The sequence below is a fragment of the Ranitomeya imitator genome, chromosome 6 (genome assembly GCF_032444005.1).
Source record: "Ranitomeya imitator isolate aRanImi1 chromosome 6, aRanImi1.pri, whole genome shotgun sequence".
Classification (NCBI taxonomy): Eukaryota; Metazoa; Chordata; class Amphibia; order Anura; family Dendrobatidae; genus Ranitomeya; species Ranitomeya imitator.
This window is the reverse complement of record NC_091287.1, coordinates 325,868,230-325,893,036: the sequence shown is the minus strand read 5'-3', so window position 1 is coordinate 325,893,036 and position 24,807 is coordinate 325,868,230. Positions and strand designations below refer to the sequence as shown.

The following is a 24,807-nucleotide window of genomic DNA, read 5'->3' as shown; positions in this document are numbered from 1 at the left end:
TTTAAGGTCAAAATAGGCTGGGTCATGAAGGGGTTAATAAATTGTGACATTGTGTCCACATACCCTAAGGGGACTAAAAAAGAAATTTTCCCTCCCCCCCCCCAGTCTATCAAAGTATAAAATTACGTTACCCAAAACAGAATGGAGTTTTTTTGTCACCACCTCTTTTAAAAAGGTGTATAAAAAGCTATCAAAGCATAGTATGTACCCCAAATTGGTATCAAGAAAACTGTCAGCTTGCCACGCTAACAAAATAGAAATCTAAAAACATTCCGCATCTTAGAAAATGGCAAAATACATTTTTTGTTATACAACCTTCTGAATGTCCAACACCATTTATTTTTACCACAGAATAAACACAGTAAAATAAAAAAAATATTGCAGAGTGGCAATTTTTTTTTCTTGTTTTCCAATACATTGAATGTTAAAATGAATGTTATCATTATGGTGCTTGAACCCTCTGTGGGCTTCCCTGAGACCCTCAGAGCAACGCGATGCGATCGCGTTGCTGCGAGGGTCTCTTACCTCTTCCTCCCTGCAGCAGGCCGGATCCAAGATGGCTGCGGCATCCGGGTCCTGCAGGGAGGTGGCTTCACTGTGCCCTGTGCCTGCTCAGAGCAGGCGCCGGGAAGCCAGGAGAAGTGCACGTCAGATCGCTGATCTGACATAGTGCACAGCAAAGTGTCAGATCAGCGATCTTACACTATAACATGATGACCCCCCCCCCCCCCCCGGGCAATGTTATAGTGTAAAAAAAATATATATTCACGTGTATAAAAAAAAAAAAATCCAAAAAAATATATGTTCTTCCTATAAATACATTTCTTTATCTAAATAAAAACAATAAAACTACACATTTAGTATCGCCGCGTCCGTAACGACCCCACCTGTAAAACTATATCACTAGTTAACCCCTTCAGTGAACACATTTTCTACTGTTTAGGTACATTAGGGGCTCTGCAAACGCAGTGTGACGCCTGCAGACCATTCCATCTAAGTCTGCATTCCAAATTGCGCTCCTTCCCTTCCGAGCCCTCCCAATGCGCCCAAGCGGTGGTTAAACCCCCCGCCCCCCCCGCCTTCCCCCCCCCCTCCACATATGGGGTATCAGCGTACTCAGGACAAATTGTACAACAGCGTTTGGGGTTCATTTTCTCCTGTTGCCCTCGGGAAAATAAAACAAATTGGAGCTGAAGTAAATTTTTTGTGAAAAAAAGTTAAATGTTCATTTTTATTTAAACATTCCAAAAATTCCTGTGAAGCACCAGAAGGGTTAATAAACTTCTTGAATATGGTTTTGAGCACCTTGAGGGGTGCAGTTTTTAGAATGGTGTCACACTTGGGTATTTTCTATCATATAGACCCCTCAAAATGACTTAAAATGTGATGTGTTCCCTAAAAAAAAAAATGGTGTTGTAAAAATGAGAAATTGCTGGTCAACTTCTAACCCTTATCTCCCTAAAAAAAAAAAAAAAAATATTTTGGTTTCAAAATTGTGCTGATGTAAAGTAGACATGTGGGAAAATGTTACTTATTAAGTATTTTGTGTGATATATCTCTGTGATTTAATTGCATAAAAATTCAAAGTTGGAAAATTGCGAAATTTTCAAAATTTTTGCCAAATTTCCAATTTTTTTCACAAATAAATGCAGGTAATATCAAAGAAATTTTACCACCTATCATGAAGTACAATATGTCCCGAGTAAACAATGTCCGAATCGCCAAGATCCATTGAAGCGTTCCAGAGTTATAACCTCATAAAGGGACAGTGGTCAGAACTGTAAAAAATGGCCCGGTCATTAACGTGCAAACCACCCTTGGGGGTAAAGGGGTTAAAGAGTCCACCGCATCCACAAAGTTTGTGCAAGGTTTCAACAGCAGGAGCAGGGAGGACGGCAGTCAGAGGAGCTTGATAATTTAGCTAGGTGGCTGAGATAGTTTCCAGTCTGAATACACTTGAGGTATATTAATGTTGGACTCCTAAATTGCTGAGCTTTCAGGAAACTTTAGTCATTCTGGAATGGATCATCAAGAATAGGAGATCTATTTCATGATCTATACAGATTACTTTGTTCTGGTGACAGATCTATTAAGATGTTCTCTTTTCCATCACCCACAGGGTATCATCAGTCGTGTCACAGATACTGTAAAGAGCATTGTTCCAGCTTGGCTGCAGAAATATTTTAACAAAGACGATGAGGTACCTGGCAGATCCTCAAACTTGATTCGAGCTGAAGACCATACTGATACACAAAACGAAGAACAAAGTCACACCTATGTTCAGGAAGACCTGCCGGCAACTGCAGATGACAGAATCACTCTGGAGCATGTTAGAACCCAGGAAGGTAGGCAATCTCCATTTAAAGAGGACCTGTCACCTCTTCTGACATGTCTTTCTTAGTAAATGCTTTATTTCCCGTGAAATAATTATCCAGTGTGTTTTCTTGTAGAACTGTGTAGTGCTCTTTTCGTCAGTTACTCCTCCTAGAAATGGGAGTAAATTAACAACTGGCCGTAACCATTCCTTATTCAAAGTAGTGTGTCCCTGTGGGCTGCCACCAATTACACTGTGGAAGTGTGTAGATACACCCCCTCAAATGGTAATGCCCATTGGAGGCATAACAGGAAGGTGCAAGTTATGCAACAGTTATAAGAAAAGATGCTACAAAATTATTTCGGAAGAGGTCTAATTTAAAGAGGACCTTTCGTCAAATTTTTCATGTTGAACTGCCCACATGATGTAAGGGCAGAGCAGAGTTCCACATGGCTGTTTTTTTTCATTCTTTTGTTTTCCCTCTGTTACAGAGATATTAGCAATCAAAAGTATATGGCACTTCATGAATTAACACTTTCAATCCAAGTGGGTATAATCACAGTTTTCATGGGCATGTGTACTCCGCCCTCCACCCCGAATGAAAATGACCAATCATAAGCAGGCGGCAACATTCAACCCCATAACATAGCTTAGTGCAGGTTTCTCAGCCTGTATAATGTCACAGCTAGAGATGAGCGAATTTTATTGAGTCCCTGCTTATTCGGCAAGTTATAGCACTTACCGAATAAGCTGCGTTGGAAACCCAGATACATGGAGCGCGCCGGCCAATCAGCACCGCAGCTGCATGTGTCAGGGCTGTGTGACTGTCACAACATATGCACGGAGAGCTTTCCCTGCATGAGTCGTGACTGTCACACAGCCGCGACACATGCAGCTGCGGAGCCGAACAGCTGATCAGCCGGAGCGCTCCAGATATCCGGGTTCCCTCTGCAGCTTATTCGGTAACCCGAGCAAATTTGCTCATCTCTAGTCACAGCCTGTGCATCTCTCATATCAATTTACATTTTGTGCATTTATTTTGAATTGATTTAAATTAAAATTTCTTCTTTCTTCTATAAGTAACTTAATGTTTCCAGTAACAAATTTTTTATTTTTTGAATGTCCGCTATTGATTTTGATGCCATAAATCTAACATTGCAGATCACTCAACAAGTCGATTGGCATTAAGTCTGCCTGAAGTGTTAACCCGGCCATCTCTACACAGAGCTAACCTAAACTTCAACATATTGGATTCTCCTGCACTTAATTGCCAACCCTCTACATCTTCTGCCTATCCTATTGTCACTTCTAATTTTTCACTGGTGAAGGAAATTAAGGACTCTACCTCTCAGCACGATGATGATAACATTTCTACAACTAGCGGTTTTTCTTCAAGGGCATCTGATAAAGGTAAATGTGACTAAATGTTGTGTTTAGTTGGGTTATGAAATTTATGTATTTAAAGACCTTTTTATTTCTTTTGTCAGACATTGCTGTCACAAAAAATCTGAATGCACCCCCTCTATGGTCTCCTGAAGCAGATCGTTCACACTTTTCACATAACTCGTCTATGACCTCTAGGAAACCAACGTTTAATCTGTCCACGTTTGGCTCTCTGTCACCGGTATGTGCTTATGTCCTCCATTTATTCCCCTGATATCCTTCCTTCTGTATATAATGTTATAGCATGAGTGTTTTGCCTGGATTTCTGAGGGATTCAGTTGTACGCTGCAAAGCTTTGAGTAACACATTTGGGAAGTAATTATAATTATAACCTCTACTGAAATGTTAGAATACAGCCATAGCCACAGCTGCTGTTTTTCAGCAGTCAGCATAATTTATAGACTTAAATCTTTTGCACTTTGTAAAATGTTACCCATGTGTACCTCGAGTTTTAGACACTTAAGATGGTTTGTGTGGTCTTTTAAAGCGCACTTGACTCTATCTTTAGGGCGAAGTGACTATCTATGTCCTTTTTGAGCACCTTGTCTGTTTGCCTTGTAGTCAGCATAACAGAAATCACAGATGGCACTGACGTGGTCATTACATCCCTATAGGAGCAAATCGGGTACTTGCGGAACCCCACCATATCCTACAAAAAGTAACTGATTATGTAGTAATCCAGCTTGAAGATGAAGAGAAAGCAGAGCTCGCCAGATAAAATCCCTTTTTTTTTAAAAAATGATCCTGCAAGCTTAAAACCGCAGTACTATGCCGAAACATTTAGGAAAATGGTTTTCAATTGTGGCTGTGTTTCTGTGATCCTTTCTGCAAAGTACTCCTGTTTTAAGTCAAAGAATTTTTGTTGCGAGTGCCACTTTCTACTTCTCTTCAAGCTGGATCCCTTTCTCTTCTATCTAACAGATGTTCCATCTTAGTTAATTTTGACAGACTGGTACTTGATCTCTTAATGAAGGTACACTTTAAAGGGGGCATGAAAGCCACTTTGCTCAGGATATTGCTGGTAGTGTGAGGCACCACTAGTGGGATTTTCTGACCTTTGCCATGTACTATATTAGTCCATTAGATGAGCATGTTGATGTATGTCCCAATGATGGCCAGTTATTGATCTTTCACGTTACCTGTAGCCTTAATTACCGTATATACGCTGAGATTTTTAGGCTAAAAGTACCCCTCTCTGCTTATACTCAAGTCATTGTCTTAGGGGTCGGCGGGGGATAGGGATCGGCGGCTGTCACATCATACTCACCTGCTTCCGGCACGGCCTCTGCACTTCCCTGCTTCTCGGATGGTCTCCAGCACCTGCAGCTCTTCCTGTGTTCAGCGGTCACATGGTACTGCTCATTAAAGTAATGAATATGGACGCGCCTCCACTCCCATAGGCTTGGAGCACATATTCATTACTTTAATGAGCTGTACCATGTGATTGCTGATCACAGAAGCAAGCTGCCTGCGCCGGAGAGACCATCAGGGAAGCAGGGACATACAAAGAGACTGCCGCCCGGAGGGTGAGTATAACTGGGGAGAGTGAGCCATGCAATAATCACCTTTCCCCGTTCCACCGCCGGGCTCTGTCTTCCACGTCCTCTGGCTGTGACGTTTAGGTCAGAAGGCGTGATGAAGTGGTTAGTACGCGCCCTCTGCCTGAACAGTCACTGCTGAGAGCCGGAAGACACAGCAGCGTGCGGCGCTGGCACGGGGACAGGTGAATATCGCAAGTGCCAATGGCCTAGGCCAGCGGCGATTCCGGCACCTTGCCCCCAGTGACGAGAGGTGTGTCATTTTTTTTTTATTTATTTTTTTTATCGCAGCAGCAGCATACATATATTATTCTATGAAGCATCTTATGGAGCCATCAAACTTTTGTGCGGCATTATATGGGGCATAATATTCTATGGAGCATCTTACGGGGCCATCATTAACCTTTTATTCAGCATTATATGAGGTTTATTTTAATATGGAGCATCTTATGGGCCCATCATGAACTGTATGGAGCATTATATGGGGTTCCTGATTCCATATGGATATTCAAAAACACTTAACCTAAGGATGTCTCAATTAATTTAACTTTTATTAGTATCTATTTTTATTTTTTATTAATGTACCCGTAGCTGCTGCATTTCCCTCCCTAGGCTTATACTCAAGTCAATAATTTTCCCATTTTTTTTGTGGCAAAATTGGGGGACTTATACTCGGGTCGGCTTATAAAGTATATACAGTACCTATTAATCATGTGTACTAAAAATTATTTAGTAACTTTGTAACTTTTTTAATGCAGTCTCTCGGAAACTCGTCAGTCTTAAAATCCAGTCAACTTGGGGACTCTCCTTTCTATCCAGGAAAGACTACTTATGGCGGTGCGGCATCTGTACGGACATCAAGGGTCCGCAGCACTCCATATCAGGTAAATGTATGGCTGTAATTGTGCAGTAATGATGAACTAGAAACAAAATTCATAGAATTACAGCAGTACCAAACTTAGTGTTTTTGTTTTTTGCGAAGTGGTGAAAATCCATTTTGAAAACAAACCAAAAAATAAAGTTGTCGACCTTTTCTGAAACCCATAACATTTTCATATTTTTGTCAATGGAGCTTTGTTGTGGCTTGTTTTCTTTTTAAGTGATGAGTTGCTGTTTTGATCGGTATCATTTTGGGACGCATACAACATTTTGATTGCTTTCTACTGCATTTTTTTTGTGACATTGCGGTAACTGGGGGGAAAAAAGCAATTCTGGTGTTTTTGATTACTTTCCCTTTTTACAGCTTTTACTGTACAGGTAATTGTGCATTTTTACACATCAGACTATATGGCTGTAGCTATCACAAATGTTTATTTTTCTTCATTTTTTAAGGGGCAATATATAGGTGGTTCAAATTTATTTTCATTAATTATATTAATTTTCATTCATATAATACTTGTAAGGACTTTTTTTTTTATATAGAATGTCTCCTTGGAATACTTGAACCTGAAATTGTCTGATAACTTGTTCTATACAGTGCTGTGCCACAATACTGTAGTATATAAGGAAAGTCTCCTATAATGCTCAGCCTGTACCTGGGTTTCAAGAGAGTACTTGATGGGGCATGCACAGGGGCCTTCTGCAGGTATCTGACTGCCATTTCAATCTATCAACTCCTCTTGGTTGGAGAAGAATTGCAAGGAACAGCACTTATCAAAACCAAGCTTCCTAAATGCCACTGTCAAGGGATTACGAAAATAACTAGGGAACAAGAAAAGCGCAATAGCGCGTTTATCCAATAAACGTGATGATCATGTGGTGGTTGTGAGACACAACTTTAATTTAGTGTTTTTTTGTTTATTGAAGCAAATAAACAATACAGAAATGAAATAAAGTAGGAACATAATCAAACTGATTAATAGAATACAGTCTACATTTCTGGCATAAAATTAATGTCCCAACTATTTCAAGGTTTTATTGGCCAATGCCAATATTATCTCTTTTCCAGTTTAATAATGTTAATTGTTATTATTATAATCAATTATCAGGAAAACGATTTGGAACTCCTAAAACTAAATTACATGTATTGATAGTAAATATCACATGTAAGATAAGGAGATTTTGAGAGAAGGAAAGATAATGAAAAGAGGAAAGAAGAGAAAAAGAGAAGAATAGAGATAAGGACAAGAAGGTATATTATATGAAATTGGGTACGGGGGAGCTGGATTCCCTCCATTGGGCGGACCCCCACCTCCATCCAACGACGGAGAAGATGACCAATTGTTAAAATTGGTTTCAGATCGTGGAAGCAGGTTCAATTAGATAAACAGTGTTCAGAATGTGAAAACATCTGGAGCTATTTCAAATATAGGTCAGGGTCTAGATAGCCATCGGTCTAATTCTGGAGTTTCTCTGAATGCAATCCATGGAGCCCAGGTATTGAAGAATTTTATAGGAACCCCGGTAGTCTGATTTATCAATTGCTCCACTCTATAAATATTGTTGAGTTCCGCAACAAATTCAGAACATGTTAATTTTTCTTGTTTCCAATACCGGGGAATCAAGTTCCTAGTGGCCGTGAGGAAATGTCTGAGTAGGTTCTTTTTAAACCCAGATATCGATAAGTCACATAAGGACAAGAGGGCTAATTCTGCTGTGGGCCGGACCTTACGAATAGATAGTTTATTATAGAGATCAAAGATTGACCTCCACAATTTCTTTATGGGCGGACAATCCCACCAGATATGGACATATGTTCCCTTTTCCTCTGTCATCTCCAGCATGTATCTGGAATCACCGGGAACATAGTATGTACCAAGGAAGGTCATCTATACCACCTCGACAAGATCTTATAGCTCTTCTCCTGCGACACAGAGGACAGCGAGGTCCTAAAAGTAAATAATAGGATCTTGTCTCTCTCTCCTCTTGAGATAAAGATATCCCCAAGTCATTCTCCCATTTCGAGAAAAATATTGGGAAATTGTGCGTTGGGGTTTGACCCCTTTGGAAAAGATTATATAGTAGAGAGACTGTGTGGACCGGAGGTTCCCAAGCAATACAGAGTTTCTCAAAAGGAGTCAATGCTCTTACACTTTAATATAGTTTTAATTAAGGTACCAGCTGCTCTTGCACACCAGCAGCACAGATAAACCCGCTATCTTGTTTCCTACTGTCAGAGATTGACAGCGCCATTTAAAGGGATGAAAGGTGCAAATGTAGCTCAACTCCCGACTGTTGATATTGCTGGAAGATGCTAAGTGTTTAACACAGCTCTCGAGTCTGGCCATACACAGGCAGCCAGCATTGGGCGTTTAATGTTGGTAAGGTGTAGAGGTTTTTCCTACTTTAAAAATATGTCCTCAATTGGCCCAGTGTGGGCTTTATGAAATAAAAAATCCTCTACTCTTTTACTTCACCAGTGCTGATTTTGTGAAGTCCTTATTCTGTCCCCTACCAGTCTCCGGGCATCGCGTGGTTTCTGCTGCCAGTCTGTGGCTGCTGATCAGATGCAGCTTTCACACTTTAGCCAAACAAGAAGCCAGTACTTGTTCGTTGTTCTGACGAAATGTGAAAGCTGCCCCCTTTTGTGAATGTTATGTTGTTTTTTTATTCTCATTTTACCCCACTCTTGGGCCTATTCAGAATGCCTAACTTTTTAAAAAGGAAAGATGTATATCTTTGTACTGTGTTAGCCAGTAGATAAAAAAAAATTAGAATTGAGAGTCCACTGAGGACTCTCAATTCTAAATATCTTTCTTATTTTTTAAATGAAGGTATCCCCTTGAATTTTTATGATCTGAATATTGGAGAAACTGTCGTTTGGATACACCTTCCTTTTTGAAGAGAAAGACTAGCACGTTAAGGTGTATTTTCCAGGCACAAGTTGTTTTTGATAGTCTTCGGTGTGACATGTAGTACTAGATCTTTTCCCCAGCTGCTGCGCTCTGACATGTATTTACAGCTTGTTTTCCCCTTGGTTTTGGCGCGCTGTGCATGTTTAGCTGAGCACCTGTCGTCTGCTTGTTAACTCCTGATACAGGCCTAAGCTGTAATTTTGCTGTTTCGGCAAGTGAGTAGCTAGTTTGATGAATACTTATAAACTGTAAATTTCCACGTTCATTGGCTACCTTATATCTAGAATTTTTACTGCCCGAATATTGATTCATTATTACTAATCCCCCTTTTTTTTGCTTGTTATTTAGGCCCCAATAAGAAGGCAAGTTAAACCTAAACCAACAAATAATCAGTCTTATGGTGTTACAAGCTCCACTGCACGGAGAATTCTGCAATCTCTGGAGAAGATGTCAAGTCCTTTGGCGGTAAATAGCAGACTATTTATGAATTAAGTAGTTCACTGTAACTTTGGCACTGACACGAAAAAATCTCTTCTGAAAAGTGATTCCTAAACTTAAGACATGTGTTCAATGTTTCTGCTATAACAAATATTGGTCTGATTTGCTGCTTAGGCTATAAAATAACCTAAAAACTGCAATTTAAGGTCTACGCTCTAACCTATCGCAATTATGCCCTAATGCTGTTCAGAAACAACTGCAGAAAGTTTTCATAAATTGTGTATCAGTTTGCAACTTAACATGAAAAACACAGTGAAATTACGCATAGAATGATTATGCTTGTAAGGAACAGTGTTAATAGACCTACTTAGACTTCCAGATTGCATGAAGACCATACAGTGAAAGTGCTCCTGTAGTTCCAGGTGACTCTCAAATGAAAGTCATCCTCACATCTAAATCTGGATAGATCCATGCCCTTAAACCTATATGTATTTATCATTATTACAAAAGACCAACAAAAGCCACAAGACCATCACACAGCAAAGGGAAGGATAAGAAACAGGAGGAGGCTCAAGGATTGATGAATGTCTTAATTATGTTTGACCCAAATGGTATTGAATGTCTACTCTTACATTCAAGATTGCCATTCATGTATTCCATATGGCATATATCGGAGATTCCGTACTGCAGGAATTAAGTACAGTCATTGATAGACCATTATTTTTAATCTTTAAAGACTCCATAATAACAGGGTCTGTAGCACAGGACTGGCGTATAGCAAATGTGGTGCCAATATTCAAAAAGGGGACAAAAACTGAACTTGGAAATTATAGGCCAGTAAGCTTAACATCTACTGTGGGTAAAATCCTGGAGGGCATGCTAAGGGATGCTATACTGGAGTATCTGAGGAGGAATAACCTCATGACCAAATATCAGCATGGGTTTACTAGGGACTGTTCCTGTCAGACTAATATCAATTTCTATGAAGAGGTAAGTTCCGGACTGGACCAAGGGGATGCAGTGGATGTAGTGTATATGGACTTTTCAAAAGCTTTTGATACGGTGCCACACAAAAGGTTGATGCATAAAATGAGAATAATGGGGATAAGGGAAAATATGTGTAAGTGGTTTAAAAGCTGGGATAGGAAACAAAGGGTGGTTATTAATGGAGCACACTCGGACTGGGTCGCGGTTTTAGGCCCTCTTCTTTTTAGCATATTTATTAATGATCTTGTAGGGGGCATACAGGGTAGAATTTCAATATTTGTATTGATTACCCTGCAGAGTTTAGTGTCATCTGCAGAGGAGGACAATTTTATATTACAGGATGATTAATGTAAACTAGAAGCTTGGGCTGATAAATGGCAAATAAGCTTTAACCCCTTACCGGCATCGGACGTACTATACCGTCCGATGCCGGCTCCCCTGCTTTGATGCAGGGCTCCGCGGTGAGCCCGCACCAAAGCCGGGACATGTCAGCTGTTTTGAACAGCTGACATGTGCCCGTAATAGGCGCGGGCAGAATCGCGATCTGCCCGCACCTATTAACTAGTTAAATGCCGCTGTCAAACGCAGACAGCGGCATTTAACTACCGCTTCCGGCCGGGCGGCCGGAAATGACGTCATCGCCGACCCCCGTCACATGTCCGGGGGTCGGCGATGCGTCTCCATTGTAGCCATAGAGGTCCTTGAGACCTCTATGGTTACTGATTGCCCGTCGCTGTGAGCGCCACCCTGTGGTCGGCGCTCACAGCACACGTGCAATTCTGCTACATAGCAGCGATCAGCAGATCGCTGCTATGTAGCAGAGCCGATCGGCTTGTGCCTGCTTCTAGCCTCTCATGGAGGCTATTGAAGCATGGCAAAAGTTAAAAAAAAAAGTTTAAAAAAATGTGAAAAAAATAAAAAAAACATAAAAGTTTAAATCACCCCCCTTTCGCCCCAATCAAAATAAATCAATAAAAAAAATATCAAATCTACGCATATTTGGTATCGCCGCGCTCAGAATTGCCCGATCTATCAAATAAAAAAAAGTATTAACCTGATCGCTAAACAGCGTAGCGGGAAAAAAACTCGAAACGCCAGAATTACGTTTTTTTGGTCGCCGCGACATTGCATTAAAATGCAATAACGGGCGATCAAAAGAATGTATCTGCACCGAAATGCTATCATTAAAAACGTCATCTCGGCACGCAAAAAATAAGCCCTCAACCGACCCCAGATCACGAAAAATGGAGACGCTACGAGTATCGGAAAATGGCGCAATTTTTTTTTTTTTTTTTTTAGCAAAGTTTGGAATTTTTTTTCACCACTTAGATAAAAAATAACCTAGTCATGTTTGGTGTCTATGAACTCGTAATGACCTGGAGAATCATAATGGCAGGTCATTTTTAGCATTTAGTGAACCTAGCAAAAAAGCCAAACAAAAAACCAATGTGGGATTGCACTTTTTTTGCAATTTCACCGCACTTGGAATTTTTTTCCCGTTTTCTAGTACACGACATGCTAAAACCAATGATGTCGTTCAAAAGTACAACTCGTCCCGCAAAAAATAAGCCCTCACATGGCCAAATTGACGGAAAAATAAAAAAGTTATGGCTCTGGGAAGGAGGGGAGCGAAAAACGAACACGGAAAAACGAAAAATCCCCTGGTCATGAAGGGGTTAATGGGGATAAATGTAAGGTCATGCACTTGGGTAGAAGTAATAAGATGTATAACTATGTGCTTAATTCTAAAACTCTGGGCAAAACCGTCAATGAAAAAGACCTGGGTGTATGGGTGGATGACAAACTCATATGTAGTGGCCAGTGTCAGGCAGCTGCTACAAAGGCAAATAAAATAATGGGATGCATTAAAAGAGGCATAGATGCTCATGAGGAGAACATAATTTTACCTCTATACAAGTCACTAGTTCGACCACACTTAGAATACTGTGTACAATTCTGGTCTCTGGTGTATAAGAAAGACATAGCTGAACTGGAGCGGGTGTAGAGAAGAGCGACCAAGGTTATTAGAGGACTGGGGGGGTCTGCAATACCAAGATAGGTTATTACACTTGGGGCTATTTAGTTTGGAAAAACGAAGGCTAAGGGGTGATCTTATGTTAATGTATAAATATATGAGGGGACAGTACAAAGACCTTTCTGATGACCTTTTTAATCATAGCCCTGAGACCGGGACAAGGGGGCATCCTCTACGTCTGGAGGAAAGAAGGTTTAAGCATAACAGACGCTGATTCTTTACTGTAAGAGCAGCGAGACTATGGAACTCTCTGCCGTATGATGTTGTAATGAGTGATTCATTACTTAAATTTAAGAGGGGACTGGATACCTTTCTTGAAAAATATAATGTTACAGGGTATATATACTAGATTCTTTGATAGGGCGTTGATCCAGGGAACTAGTCTGATTGCCGTATGTGGAGTCGGGAAATAATTTTTTTCCCCAATGTGGAGCTTACTCTTTGCCACATGGGGATTTTTTTGCCTTCCTCTGGATCAACATGTTAGGGCATGTTAGGTTAGGCTATGGGTTGAACTAGACGGACTTAGTCTTCCTTCAACCTTAATAATAATAATAATAATAATAATAATAACTATAACTATGTTACTAACAAGTCCTGATAGGAGGGGGGATTGATCTGCTTCCAGTGGCGTGCTATCAACCACCTAGCTGCTGTTGGCATATGAAGTAGTTACTTAGATGAATCTTTCCCATCCCAGGGGTGATACTGAATAAATAGACTGCAGAATCCGATGGCACTTCTGTAAATAGAAACCTTTGTATGAGGGATTTGACTGACTCCCAGTAACTGGCCAGTCTAGGACATGTCCAAAAGATGTGTGTCTCAGATCCAATCAAAGTACCACAGCGCCAGCAGTCATCCAGATCCAGGGGGTTAAATTTATGGAGACTTTCTGGGGTACGGAACCAAAACATCAAAACCTTGTATTGATTTACCTTGTACAATAAGTATTTTTAAAATATATTCAAAGCTTTACTTTCTAAAATTAAATGTTTTTTAAAAGGTGGTGTCTGATACTTAGCTTTATTAACACATTATCTAGCACTTGCTGAAATTACTGCATGGCGTTTGTGTTACATCTGGTTTAATAAGCCCAAAAAGCCTTAAGTGATTGTTGCTGAGACTGTGTGGCCAAATCTCAATACCTGTCCCTTTAAAAAAAAATACTTGGTAGATTGTGAAGGAATCTGTTTAAGGCCCGTTTCACACACCCGCAAAGCACAAATTGCGCTTGGATCACAGAAATTAGCCATGTCAGTGAGTCTCCTGGCTCTAGCTAACTGCCTCGTGTATGCCGGTGACGCACTTGGCAAAGGTCAGGAGACTCAGCGGTAGTACTGGTAGGATTACAATCTGAGCATGATCCATGCTTCATGGATGTGTGAAACTAGCTTAACGCTTTTATTTTGTATGCTCAATTAGTTATTTTTTTTTATTCCAGGATGCTAGAAGAATACCTTCAATCTCCTCTCCTTCAGCAATGGTGAGTAGATTATTGTGGAAATGGACAGTTATGATTTCAATTCAAAATGCTTAGTTAGTCCACAAAAACAATTGCCTTTCTGTTAAAGTGCCTAAGCCCCTGTTTCAAGGAGTTTGTCTGAATAACACATGCAAATAGCTGCTTCAGAGATGAAGAGGACTTGAACTCTAGCTCCACCTATTCCCAGAGGAGAAATTCATCTACTATATAATTGTCTAAGGTCCTCTTCAGTCTTTGTCTGTCTGTAACGGAAATCCCAAGTCGCTGATGGGTTGCAGCAAAACAGCCACGACCAATCAGCAACGGGCATAGTCCGGCAGCAAAATGACCGCTCCTTACTCCCCGCAGTCAGTGCCCGCTCCATACTCCCCGCAGTCAGCGCTCACACACGTTAATGGCAGCGTTGGCGGACCGCGTTATGCCGCGGTGTAATGCACTCCGTTAACGCTGCTATTAACCCTGTGTGACCAACTTTTTACTATTGATGCTGCCTATGCAGCATCAATAGTAAAAAGATCTAATGTTATAAATAATGAAAAAAATAAAAAATAGTTATATACTCACCGTCCGTCGGCCCCTCGGATCCAGAACAGGCCTTTCCCGCTCCTCGCGACGCTCCGGTGACCGCTCCATGCATTGCGATCTCGCGAGATGATGTAGCGGTCTCGCGAAACCGCAACGTCATCATCTCGCGATACCGCAATGCACTCTTGGGACCGGAGCGCGCAAGGAGCATCGGTAAACGCTTCGCCGGGATCCGGGGGCCAACGGAAGGTGAGTACATAACTATTTTTTATTTTAATTCTTTTTTTTAACAGGGATATGATGCCCACATTGTATATACTGCGTGGGCTGTGCAATATGCTGCGTGGGCTGTGCAATATGCTGCGTGGGCTGTGCAATATGCTGCGTGGGCTGTGCAATATGCTGCGTGGGCTGTGCAATATGCTGCGTGGGCTGTGCAATATGCTGCGTGGGCTGTGCAATATGCTGCGTGGGCTGTGCAATATGCTATACGCTCCGTGGGCTGGGCTGTGCTATACGCTCCGTGGGCTGGGCTGTGCTATACGCTCCGTGGGCTGGGCTGTGCTATACGCTCCGTCGGCTGGGCTGTGCTATACGCTCCGTGGGCTGGGCTGTGCTATACGCTCCGTGGGCTGGGCTGGGCTGGGCTGTGCTATATACTACGTGGCCGGCCACGAACAATCAGCGACAGGCGCAGTCCGGCCGCGAATTGGCGTGGGATTTGAACCACGCTTCGCTTATTGGTCGCGGTTGGCCGAATCCTGTGTATAAATTGCATTATTCTGAAAACTTCATAAATAAACTACATACATATTCTAGAATACCCGATGCGTTAGAATCGGGCTACCATCTAGTGGCATATAAGTGTCCTTACGCCGGCTTGGCACTCTCCACAAAGAGAAACACTCCCACTTAGATGCCTAGTCAATGGCTTTTACCTGGCCAAATCAAATGTCCTGCCTTGGACTGAGGAGGGGTAAACGCGCTGACACAGATGTCTGCAAATAGAGTTTCTGGTTTGGCCTCTTATCCTAAGTGATGCGGCAAGGCTTGTGAAAGGTCAGTATTGACTTTTTAGAATTGCTGCATCCAATAGGTGGCACTGTATTAAAAGTCCTCTTCCTCTTTGAAGAGGCTATTTGCATGCATAAATTCATAGAGGAGCTGTGCATGGCCTATAAGTCTCTACACGTCGTCTTGGCAATTTCCACAAGGAGAAACGTTCCCCTTTAGACAACGAAAAGGGCAGTCGCACATGCGTTCTACCACTCTATATCAGGGCTGTGGAGTCGGTAAGCCACAGTTGCGACTCCGACTCCTGGATTTTATCAGGTTCCGACTCCTTTATAAATGGCCAATTCGTAACAATAAATTTACTGTTGTCAAATATTAACATCGTGCTTATTCAGTTTCTCACCATCACATAAGTAATCAGACCACTTAGAGCAAAAACTATATTTATTAGGATACAATTAGAATATAGCAAATAACTTTTATAAGCTTTTCTAAACTCTCTTGTAAGTAAATATGCAATAAACACTGTTATGCAGTTAATAAGAAGAAATCTATAAATTTGTCCTCAGAAAAAGTATTGCCTCTGTCCGCTCCTCCTTCATGGATGCCCTCAAATCTGATCTAATTATTTTGAGAGCAGAAAACAACCTCTCTACACTAACTTGGGTTGGTGGCAAAGCAGTAACCACTCGGGCAACATCTCTGACAATGTCAGGATACAGAGGAATCGCTTGTTGCACTGTTATTTTTGATGAACGGTCAAATTTCTCAATTTCTTTTAGTGCACATGAAAAATTCTGCTGAAATGTACTGGCTGTGTTCTTTGATGGGGATGACTCGTCTATGCGGGAACGCTTTGCACGGTCCTTGTGATCCAAATATTTTTCAAAATTAAATTCTTCAGTTGATGAGGGTGAGATGTGGCAGGACGACCAAATTCTTCTTGTTCCTCCTGACTGTTCTGCAACCCTTTCATCCTTACTGCTATTTCAAACAGAGCTTCTTTTCCTTTAGTTAGCTGTTGATCATCTAGAAGAATCCGATGCATTGGTTCTACATAAACAGCTGCCAAAAGAATGTCATTTTGTAATAGTAGCTCCTCTCTCCGTTTCATTGATGTAGCAATGCCTATTGCAATTAACCCTCCTCTTTGGGACAGGCTAAACATCAGGTTCTTCCACTCCTTTAAGAAAATACCTGGAGTTAAGTCCTCTGCTTGTAATTTTTTAGTTACTGTAAATGGGTGCTCTAGCAATTTTTCCAGCTCAGTCACCTGATTCCACTGACTTTCATTTAGCGTCAGTTGAGGGTTAGCCATGTCTACGAGAAAGGTTTTCATTTCAACCAAGCGCTGAATCATTAAGCAAGTACTGCCCCATCGTGTGGCTTGATCAATAATTACCCCTTTTCCAGCACGTCTCTTCAAAATTGAGTCAACTTTAGGGGTTCTGGCAACAGTAGCCAATTTTCTCACCTTGCCAATCAGTGCAGCAGCATGTCCTTCTTGCAGACTGTATCTTATAGCCAGCTGTAGCATATGCACAACACAGCGCATGTGATGAATGAAATAACGTATTGACAGTTTCAACAAGATCATCTAAACCATCGTGTTGCTGTTCATCTGAAGCAACTTCAGTTTGCTCCTCAGTTACAATACTGTGTTCCTCTATTTCAAACATTTCTGTGTCTGTGGACCCAGAATGTTCTACTAGCTGCTGGTCACCATCATTACTCTCATTCATTAGCTTAATAGTACGTATCATATTTGAAGCATTGTCAGATACAACAGAAATAACTTGCTCTTTTTTAAGTTCATAGTCTTGCAGAACCTTTTCCACCAAGACCTGGAGAAACTCACTGGTGTGATGAGCTTTGGTGTCTTTTACTGCCAATGTCTTGGTAACTATTTCATTTTTGTCACAAAGAAATCGGACATTGATGGCAAAATAGTTCACTCTGTGACGTGTGCAGGCATCCGTTTTAAGAAACAGAAAGCGTCCCTTGAGAGTTTAAGTTCTTCCTTTTGTTTAAAAGCTTCTTCGATTACTAATTTTCTAATACTCTCTCTCTCTCCAGAGAAACCCCAAGCTTGCTGGCCATTTCCCCATTCAGACACATAAAAGCTGGTCGTGAAAATAATGAAATAGGCACACTATCCTTTACAACAAGCTCTATGATCTGTTTTTAAATGTATCTACTGTCATTGTCACAGTAACTTTGTCACTGACAAAATATCTTTCAACTGATGGCTGCAAAGTTCTCTGCTCCTTTGTTTGGCTGGAAGAGCTGGGCACTGGTTCATTGGTTTGGATGCAGTCTTTCTCATCCACTGCTTTCAGTACTTCTGGATGAAAGCGCTGTTAATGTCTCTTTAGATTAGAAGCTCTGGTAGGAGCATTTTTATCTTTGCCTGAATATGCACTGATCTTGGCTTCACAGCATTTGTTTTCGTCTGGATCATTTGTCATACGCTGACAGACATAATGTTTTCTATCTTGAGAGATGGTGGAATATTCAAATACAGCTGATTTAATGTGACGCTTCTTTGACATTCTCAGGTTTTTAATTCTGCATTCACAATCCAAATGACAATTGTTTTTCCTAAAAACAGTTGTACAAAATTATTGCCAGGTTGTACAACTGATATAGTGGTCAGTAATACTGTTATTCCTCATGTACTCACAGTTAACTGATGCAAAGTTTGTTGAAAGGATAATACTTCTTAGTCTTCCTCTTCTGAGTAGCAGCTGTGAGATGCTTGGAAGACGCACACCAAACATCTAGTCTAGAGGAGGAGCTTTACTACTAAGAATTTGCAACACATTTTCACTTTTAGTTTCATACATTGTAAGTAGGGGGGTTGGGGCAGCATGAGTTTAACCAAGTATAAGATTTGATAAGGGCAGTGGAGAACAGTGACACACAAGAAGTAAGAAATGTCTTTCTCCATCGCCTTTCATTGGGGGACACAGGAACCATGGGGTGTATGCTGCTGCCACTAGGAGGCTGACACTATGCAAATAAAAAAGTTAGCTCCTCCTCTGCAGTGTACACCCTACCGACAGGAAGTAGGATATTCAGTTTAGCTTAGTGTCAGTAGGAGGTGGACACGGGTCTTTCATTAGACCCTTATCTACCTCAATGTGCGTCATTTTCTTACAGGTTTCCCGGAGGGATACAGGGTGAACAGTCACACCTGTAGTCCCACAATACGGACTATGATTACGGTGTGTACTGCCACCCCGTATCCTCAAAGATCCCTCGGCAGGACCAAGATCCTAGCACACAAGCGTGCTTAGAAGTCCGGTCCTGCATCCGTCCCCCACCCACTCGCCAACCAGAGCCTGTCGGTTGCGGAGACGAGGACGTCCATCAGCTCCCTGGACGTCTGATTCCTCTTCAGGTTAGTAACGGCGTGGGATGTTTAAGGTGAGTATTTCCCCATCCCATACAGATCTTCAAAGGGGGGGATCCCACTGGTCTTCGCCCGTTGCAAGCGGGCAGCTGCACGCAATTGCAGGGGCCTTTTTTTTTCTGCGCGCACGGGCCGAGATCGCTTTACCGCTTGGCGGCCGTGCTCTCCGTGCTTCCATAGCTGCGGCTGTTCTGCCTCCTGTTCCGGCGCCGCGGCCTTTACAGGCTACCGCGCCGCGTCTGGCCCCTGCGACCGCACGATTTCGGCCGCCCTTAGCGGCTGCCCTGCCATCTGTGCCAGCGCGGCGGCATTTGCAGGCCGCCGCGCCGCTTCGGGCCCCTGCAGCCGCGCTGCTCCGGCCGCGATGCCGTTGTCCCAGGCTTCAGCGCCGCTTCCTACCTGCGGCACACAGCTCCGGCGCCGCGGTCTTGCATTGGTGGTCGCCGGCCTCTAATTTAGGCCCCGACTTCACTGAAGTCGGGGCCTACTTCCGGCCGCGACTCCGCCCACTTCCTTCCTTACATCGGGCGGGCTTTTCTCCCGCCCGACTGGCTCAAGTCGGTGGGCTCCGCCCACCAGCGCCATCTTGGCAGTTAGCCCCGCCCACTTTCTCCTGCGCCCCTGAAGTTGTTTTCGACACCAGGACCGCCTTGCGCTGGCTCCTCAAAGCGCATAGCCTGGCGTCCTCATCCCTTGCGGCTCAGCATTGCAGCCGGTCCCGGACAGAAGAGTGTCCCAGAAGTCTGCTCTGTCTGCATGCACCCCTGCGTTAAGGACCATCGATATCATGAGGTGCAGCTTTCCATCCATCACCTGTCGTGAGTAGCTCTGCTGCAGACTGATACTCTCCTCTGCTTTCCTGTCCCCTAACCTTCTGGCATTCCTCAGGGGTTCGTTCGCCATGTTTAATTTTAGGGGAAGTCGCTTTTGTCCTCCCTCTTCTGCCTTAGTTAAACACTTTGCGTCTTCATCTCCCCTCTGTCAGACCTGCAGCAACCCCATTATGCCCACCGCAGCGTCTGCCGTGAGTAGCTCTGCACTGCAGACTGACACTCTCCCCTCTAACCTTCTGATTTTTTTCCTCAGGGGCCCGTTCGGTCTTATTTTAAGGGAGGTCGCTTCCGGCCTCCTACTTTTTCTCAGGCAGGCCTGCAGCAACCCACATTATGCTCACCGCCCAGGACACCCCCCCTGCTGCTCCGCCTCAGAGCGAAGTCCCCACTCCGGGCTGGGCTTCCTCTCTGTCTCTATCAGTAGCGGATCTCACACGGGTGTCCCAGACCCTTGTGTCTGTGCTAGATCGGTTGCCCCTGCAGACTTCCGTAGTAGCCAGCGGGTCGCAAGAAGCTCCGTCCGTGACTTCTAATACAGGCCGCGGAAGATCCAGACAGGAACGCCGGTCTGAGTTCTCTTCTCGGTCCATTTCACCCCACGGTTCTTCTCTGTGGTCAACTTCCCCCTGGTCCTTCCCCAACACCCCCCCCCCCGAGTCGGGCGAGGCTTTCTCGGATGTGCCTTCGGAGGATAATTTGGGGCCGGATTCGAACCAAATCGCTAACATGAGGGATATGGTTCAAAGCCTCATTGGAGCGACAAATCAGACCTGTGGCATCTAAGATTCCTCTACGAAACCCGCAGATCAGGCGGTTTCGTTTAGGCGGTCTAAAAAACCTCCCAAGGTATTTGCTCCTCATCCTGAATTTGAGGAGCTTCTGGCCAGAGAAAGAGCGAATTCGACCAGACGAATTCCTTTCCTCCGGCTCTCATTGCCAACCGGAATGAGAGACGATAGAGAACGACCTCTCCCCCTGTGGATCTGCCGGCTGCTAGACTTGCCACCAACACAGTCCTCACGCTGTCCGGTGGGGCGGCTCTGAAAGATTCCATCGATAGGATCATGGAATTCTTCGTGAAGTCAGTGTTTGAAACTGCCGCATCATCCCTATGCCCGGCTTTTGCTTCCACTTGGGTTTCGAAGTCTGTATCCGAAGGGGCTAAACAACTCCGTTGGGGCATTCAAGCTGGATCTCCACCAGACCGGCTGGCGGAACTTGCCACCCAGATTACGCACGCCGGGGAATAATTTGTTCCCTGGACGTTGCGTCTTCTGCCGCACAGGTGCCCAGTAATGTTGTTGCCAGCCGTCGCACTGTTTGGCTCGAGTCATCAAAGAAGTCCCTTACGAGCCTGCCTTTTCAAGGATCACGTCTTTTCGGTTCCAAGCTGGACCAAATTATTAAGGACGCCACTGGCGGCACCAGTCCCCTTCTCCAGACCCCTTCTCCAGACCTCGCCTACTTCCCCTTAGGCGGCAACTTCGGTCTTTTTGGCCTCTTTCGTCGTTTCGCGGCATCAGATTCCTCTTCACAACAGCAGAGGTCACAGGCACGTTAAGAGAAGAAGGTATTCTTCGGACTCCTTCCTGTCGTTCCCGCTACTCCTAAGGTGGATTCTCCAGGTCTAGGACTGGAAGTTCCACCTAGGCATGACTCAAGACTAGACCCCAGCCCGTTTCCAAGGCTGGGCAGCCGAGTCCTCTTCCTCGGTGATGTCTGGGTCTCCTCAGTAGAGGACGCATGGGTCAGGGAACTTGTATCCTCTGGATACAAAATAGATTCATTTCACGGCCCCGGAATCGTTTTCTTCGAATCCCGACCGCCAAGAGACCCCGCTCTAGTCCCGGGTTTCTTTACAGCCATTGTTTCCCTCCTTAAATCTGGGGTAATCGTTCCCGTCCCAGAACAGGAACGGTTCTCAGGCTTCTCTTCGAATCTCTTTGTACCGAAAAAGGACGACCAGGTTCGTCCCAGTCTGGATCTCAATTTGCGGAACAAGAAGTTTCGTCTGAGACACTTCAGGATGGAATCCCCTCGTTCAGTAATTGCTTCCATGGAGGCTCAGGAATTTCGGTTTCAGGCTCCCGAAAGTCTATCCATCTTCCCCGACACTCTAGCCGTTGCGGGTGGCTCGTCAACAGGAAGAAGTCCCGTCTTTTTCTTAGCGCCTCGTATTTCTGGGCATGTTCTTCGACACTTGTCGGACCAGAGTCTTCCTTCCCGAAGACAAGATATTCCTCCTTCGTTGGGAAGTTCGCTTGCTCCAGGGTTCTCGGCTTCCCTCCTTTCCGATGGGCCATGAAGGTCCTGGGGAGGTTGGTTGCAACATCGGAAGCGATTTCCCTTTGCCCATTTCATTCAAGACTTCTTCAGCAGGCTATTCTATCACAGGGGGACAGGTCTGTCTTCTCCCTACATCGTCCGATCCGGTTTTCTCCCGGGTCAAACGGTTCCTCGACTGGTGGCCGAGGTCACTTCTCATATCCCAGATCAGATCCTTCAGAGCAGATCCTTCCTCCAGTTCTCTGGCAGGTGGTAACGACGGACGCCAGCCTGCTCGGCTGAGGCGCGGGGCTTTGTCACTTGTTTTTTTCAGGGTTATTGGTCGGCGCAGGAGTCCTCTCTGCCGATCAATGTCCTCGAGTTCCGGATCATCTTTCTGTCTTTCCTTCACTGGGTAAGGATTCTTAGGAGCCTGCCAATTTGAATCCAGACAGACAATGCCACAGCAGTGGCATTTGTCAACCACCAGGAGTGGACTCTGAGTTCTCTGGCCTCTGCCGAGGTTTCCAGGATCCTCCTTTGGGCATAGGCAACGGTCCTGGTGAGATCCGCAGTGCATGTCCCTGGCGTGGACATTTAGGCCGCTGACTTCCTCAGCCGCGAGGTCCTCGCGGCAGGGGAATGGTCCTTACTTCAGGAGGTCTCCTATCGGATAGCTCTTTGATGGGGGACTCCGGAAGTGAACCTCACGGCGTCCCGATTGAACAAGAAGGTCCCTCGGGTCCTCCCAAGGTCCCGCAATCCTCTCGCAGTGGTGTTGACGCTCCGCCCATTCCTTGGTCGCAGTTCGTGCTCCCCTATCGGTTCCCACCCCTTCCCTTGTCTTCCAAGCTGTCAAAAAAGATCAAGGCGGAAGGGGTGCCGGGATCGCCCCAGATTGGCCCAGGAGTTCTTGGTTTGCGGAGATCGTCAATCTTCTCACGGACGCCCCCTGGCGCCTTCAAGACAGACCCGATCTGCTGTCTCAGGGTCCGATCTGCCACCCGAATTATCGGTTGCTCAGTTTAACGGCGTGGCTGTGGACACCACAGTTCTAAGAGCGTCTGGCCTTTCGGCCCGGATGAGTCACACTATAATCCAGGCTAGGAAGCCTTTGTCTTCCAGGATCTACTATCGTACCTGGAAGGCTTTCCTTTGTTGGTGCGAGTCCAACCACTTTTCACCTATGTCCTTTTCCCTGCCTTCCATTTTGGTTTTCCTTCAGGCAGGACTGAATTCGGGCTTCGCTCTTAGTTCCCTAAAGGGCCAGGTTTCTGCGCTCTTCTTCCCTTTCAGAAGACGTTATCATCTCAACTACAGGTTAAGACCTTCCTTCAAGGAGTAGCCCACGCTGTCCCTCCGTACAGGGCCTCTGTGGATTCATGGGATTTAAAGCTTGTGCTGGACGTTCTTAGGGGTTCCCCCCTGTGAGCCTCTCAGGGAGTTTTCCCCGTCAGTTCTATCTCGGAAGGTGGCTTTTCTTGTGTCCATCACTTCGGTCCACCACGTTTCCGAGTTGGCGGCTATTTCTTGCCGACCTCCTTTCTTGATTTTCCACCAGGACAAGGTGGTCCCAGGCGTCCGCCTTCCTATCCTCCCGAGGTGGTTTTCACCTTTCCACCTCAACGAGGACATCGTTCTACCTTCCTTTTGTCCAGCACCGACTCCTCCTCTGGACCGATCGTTGGAACAGGCTGGACCTCGTCAGGGCATTGAGGATCTCCCTGGCTAGCATGGCTGCTTTCCGAAAGATGGATTCTCTTTTCGCCATTCCTGATGGCGCGTGTAGAGGCCTGCCGGCTTCCAAGGCGACTATTGCTTGCTGGATCAGAACGACAATTTGGAGGCTTACCGGGTCAAGAAGAGAGTGCCCCCTCCTGAGATAAAGGCTCACTCTACCCGGGCAGTCGGCGCTTCCTGTGCGGTACGCCACAGGGCTTCCGCCCTACGGCTTTGCAAAGCGGCAACCTGGTCTTCCATCCACACGTTCGCCGAATTTTGTAAGGTCCATACCTATGCTTCAGCGGACGCCAGCCTGGGCAGAAGGGTCCTGCAGGCGGCAGTGGTGAGTCCTCTGACCTGATGGAAGTCTGTTTTTCCCACCCCAGGGACTGCTTTTGGACGTCCCATGGTTCCTGTGTCCCCCAATGAAAGGAGATGGAGAAAACAGGATTTTTGGTTGCTTACCGTAAAATCTGTTTCTCGGAGCCTTCATTGGGGGACACAACACCCTCCCAAGTTGAATAGCTTTGTTTGAGTGCTTTGAACACTCTTTGAGTGTTTGAAACTGTTAATCTGTGGAGCGCTGCGGAATTTGTTGGCGCTATATAGTTTATTATTATAATATTATTCTTTCTCATTACATGTTGCTTCTACTGCTTTCTCACTAACTGAATATCCTACTTCCTGTCGGTAGGGTGTACACTGCAGAGGAGGAGCTAACTTTTATTTGCATAGTGTCAGCCTCCTAGTGGCAGCAGCATACACCCCATGGTTCCTGTGTCCCCCAATGAAGGCTCCGAGAAACAGATTTTATGGTAAGCAACCAAAAATCCTGTTATCTCCAGCAGAACTGCTTATCACTGTTGTTCATTTTTTTTTTAATCAGATAAATTTTTATTAAGGAAAATCAATGATAACAAATGACATCAAGCTGTTATTCACAGATAATCATATATTTTATGAACATAACTCCCCCCTTTTCCCTCCCTACCCCCACC

General features: G+C 44.5%; 1 protein-coding gene across 2 annotated transcripts in view; it reads left to right on the top strand.

Annotated features, from left to right (window-relative positions):
* The window catches only part of NUP153 (nucleoporin 153), an 89,606-nt gene that overhangs the window by 12,630 nt on the left and 52,169 nt on the right, over positions 1 to 24,807 (top strand). For both annotated transcript variants that reach the window (XM_069730838.1, XM_069730837.1), the window contains exons 2-7: positions 2,120 to 2,345; positions 3,476 to 3,724; positions 3,802 to 3,938; positions 6,054 to 6,179; positions 9,438 to 9,554; positions 13,994 to 14,035. In XM_069730838.1, coding sequence (XP_069586939.1) covers positions 2,120 to 2,345; positions 3,476 to 3,724; positions 3,802 to 3,938; positions 6,054 to 6,179; positions 9,438 to 9,554; positions 13,994 to 14,035 — 897 coding nt within the window. The remainder of the gene's footprint in view (positions 1 to 2,119; positions 2,346 to 3,475; positions 3,725 to 3,801; positions 3,939 to 6,053; positions 6,180 to 9,437; positions 9,555 to 13,993; positions 14,036 to 24,807) is intronic.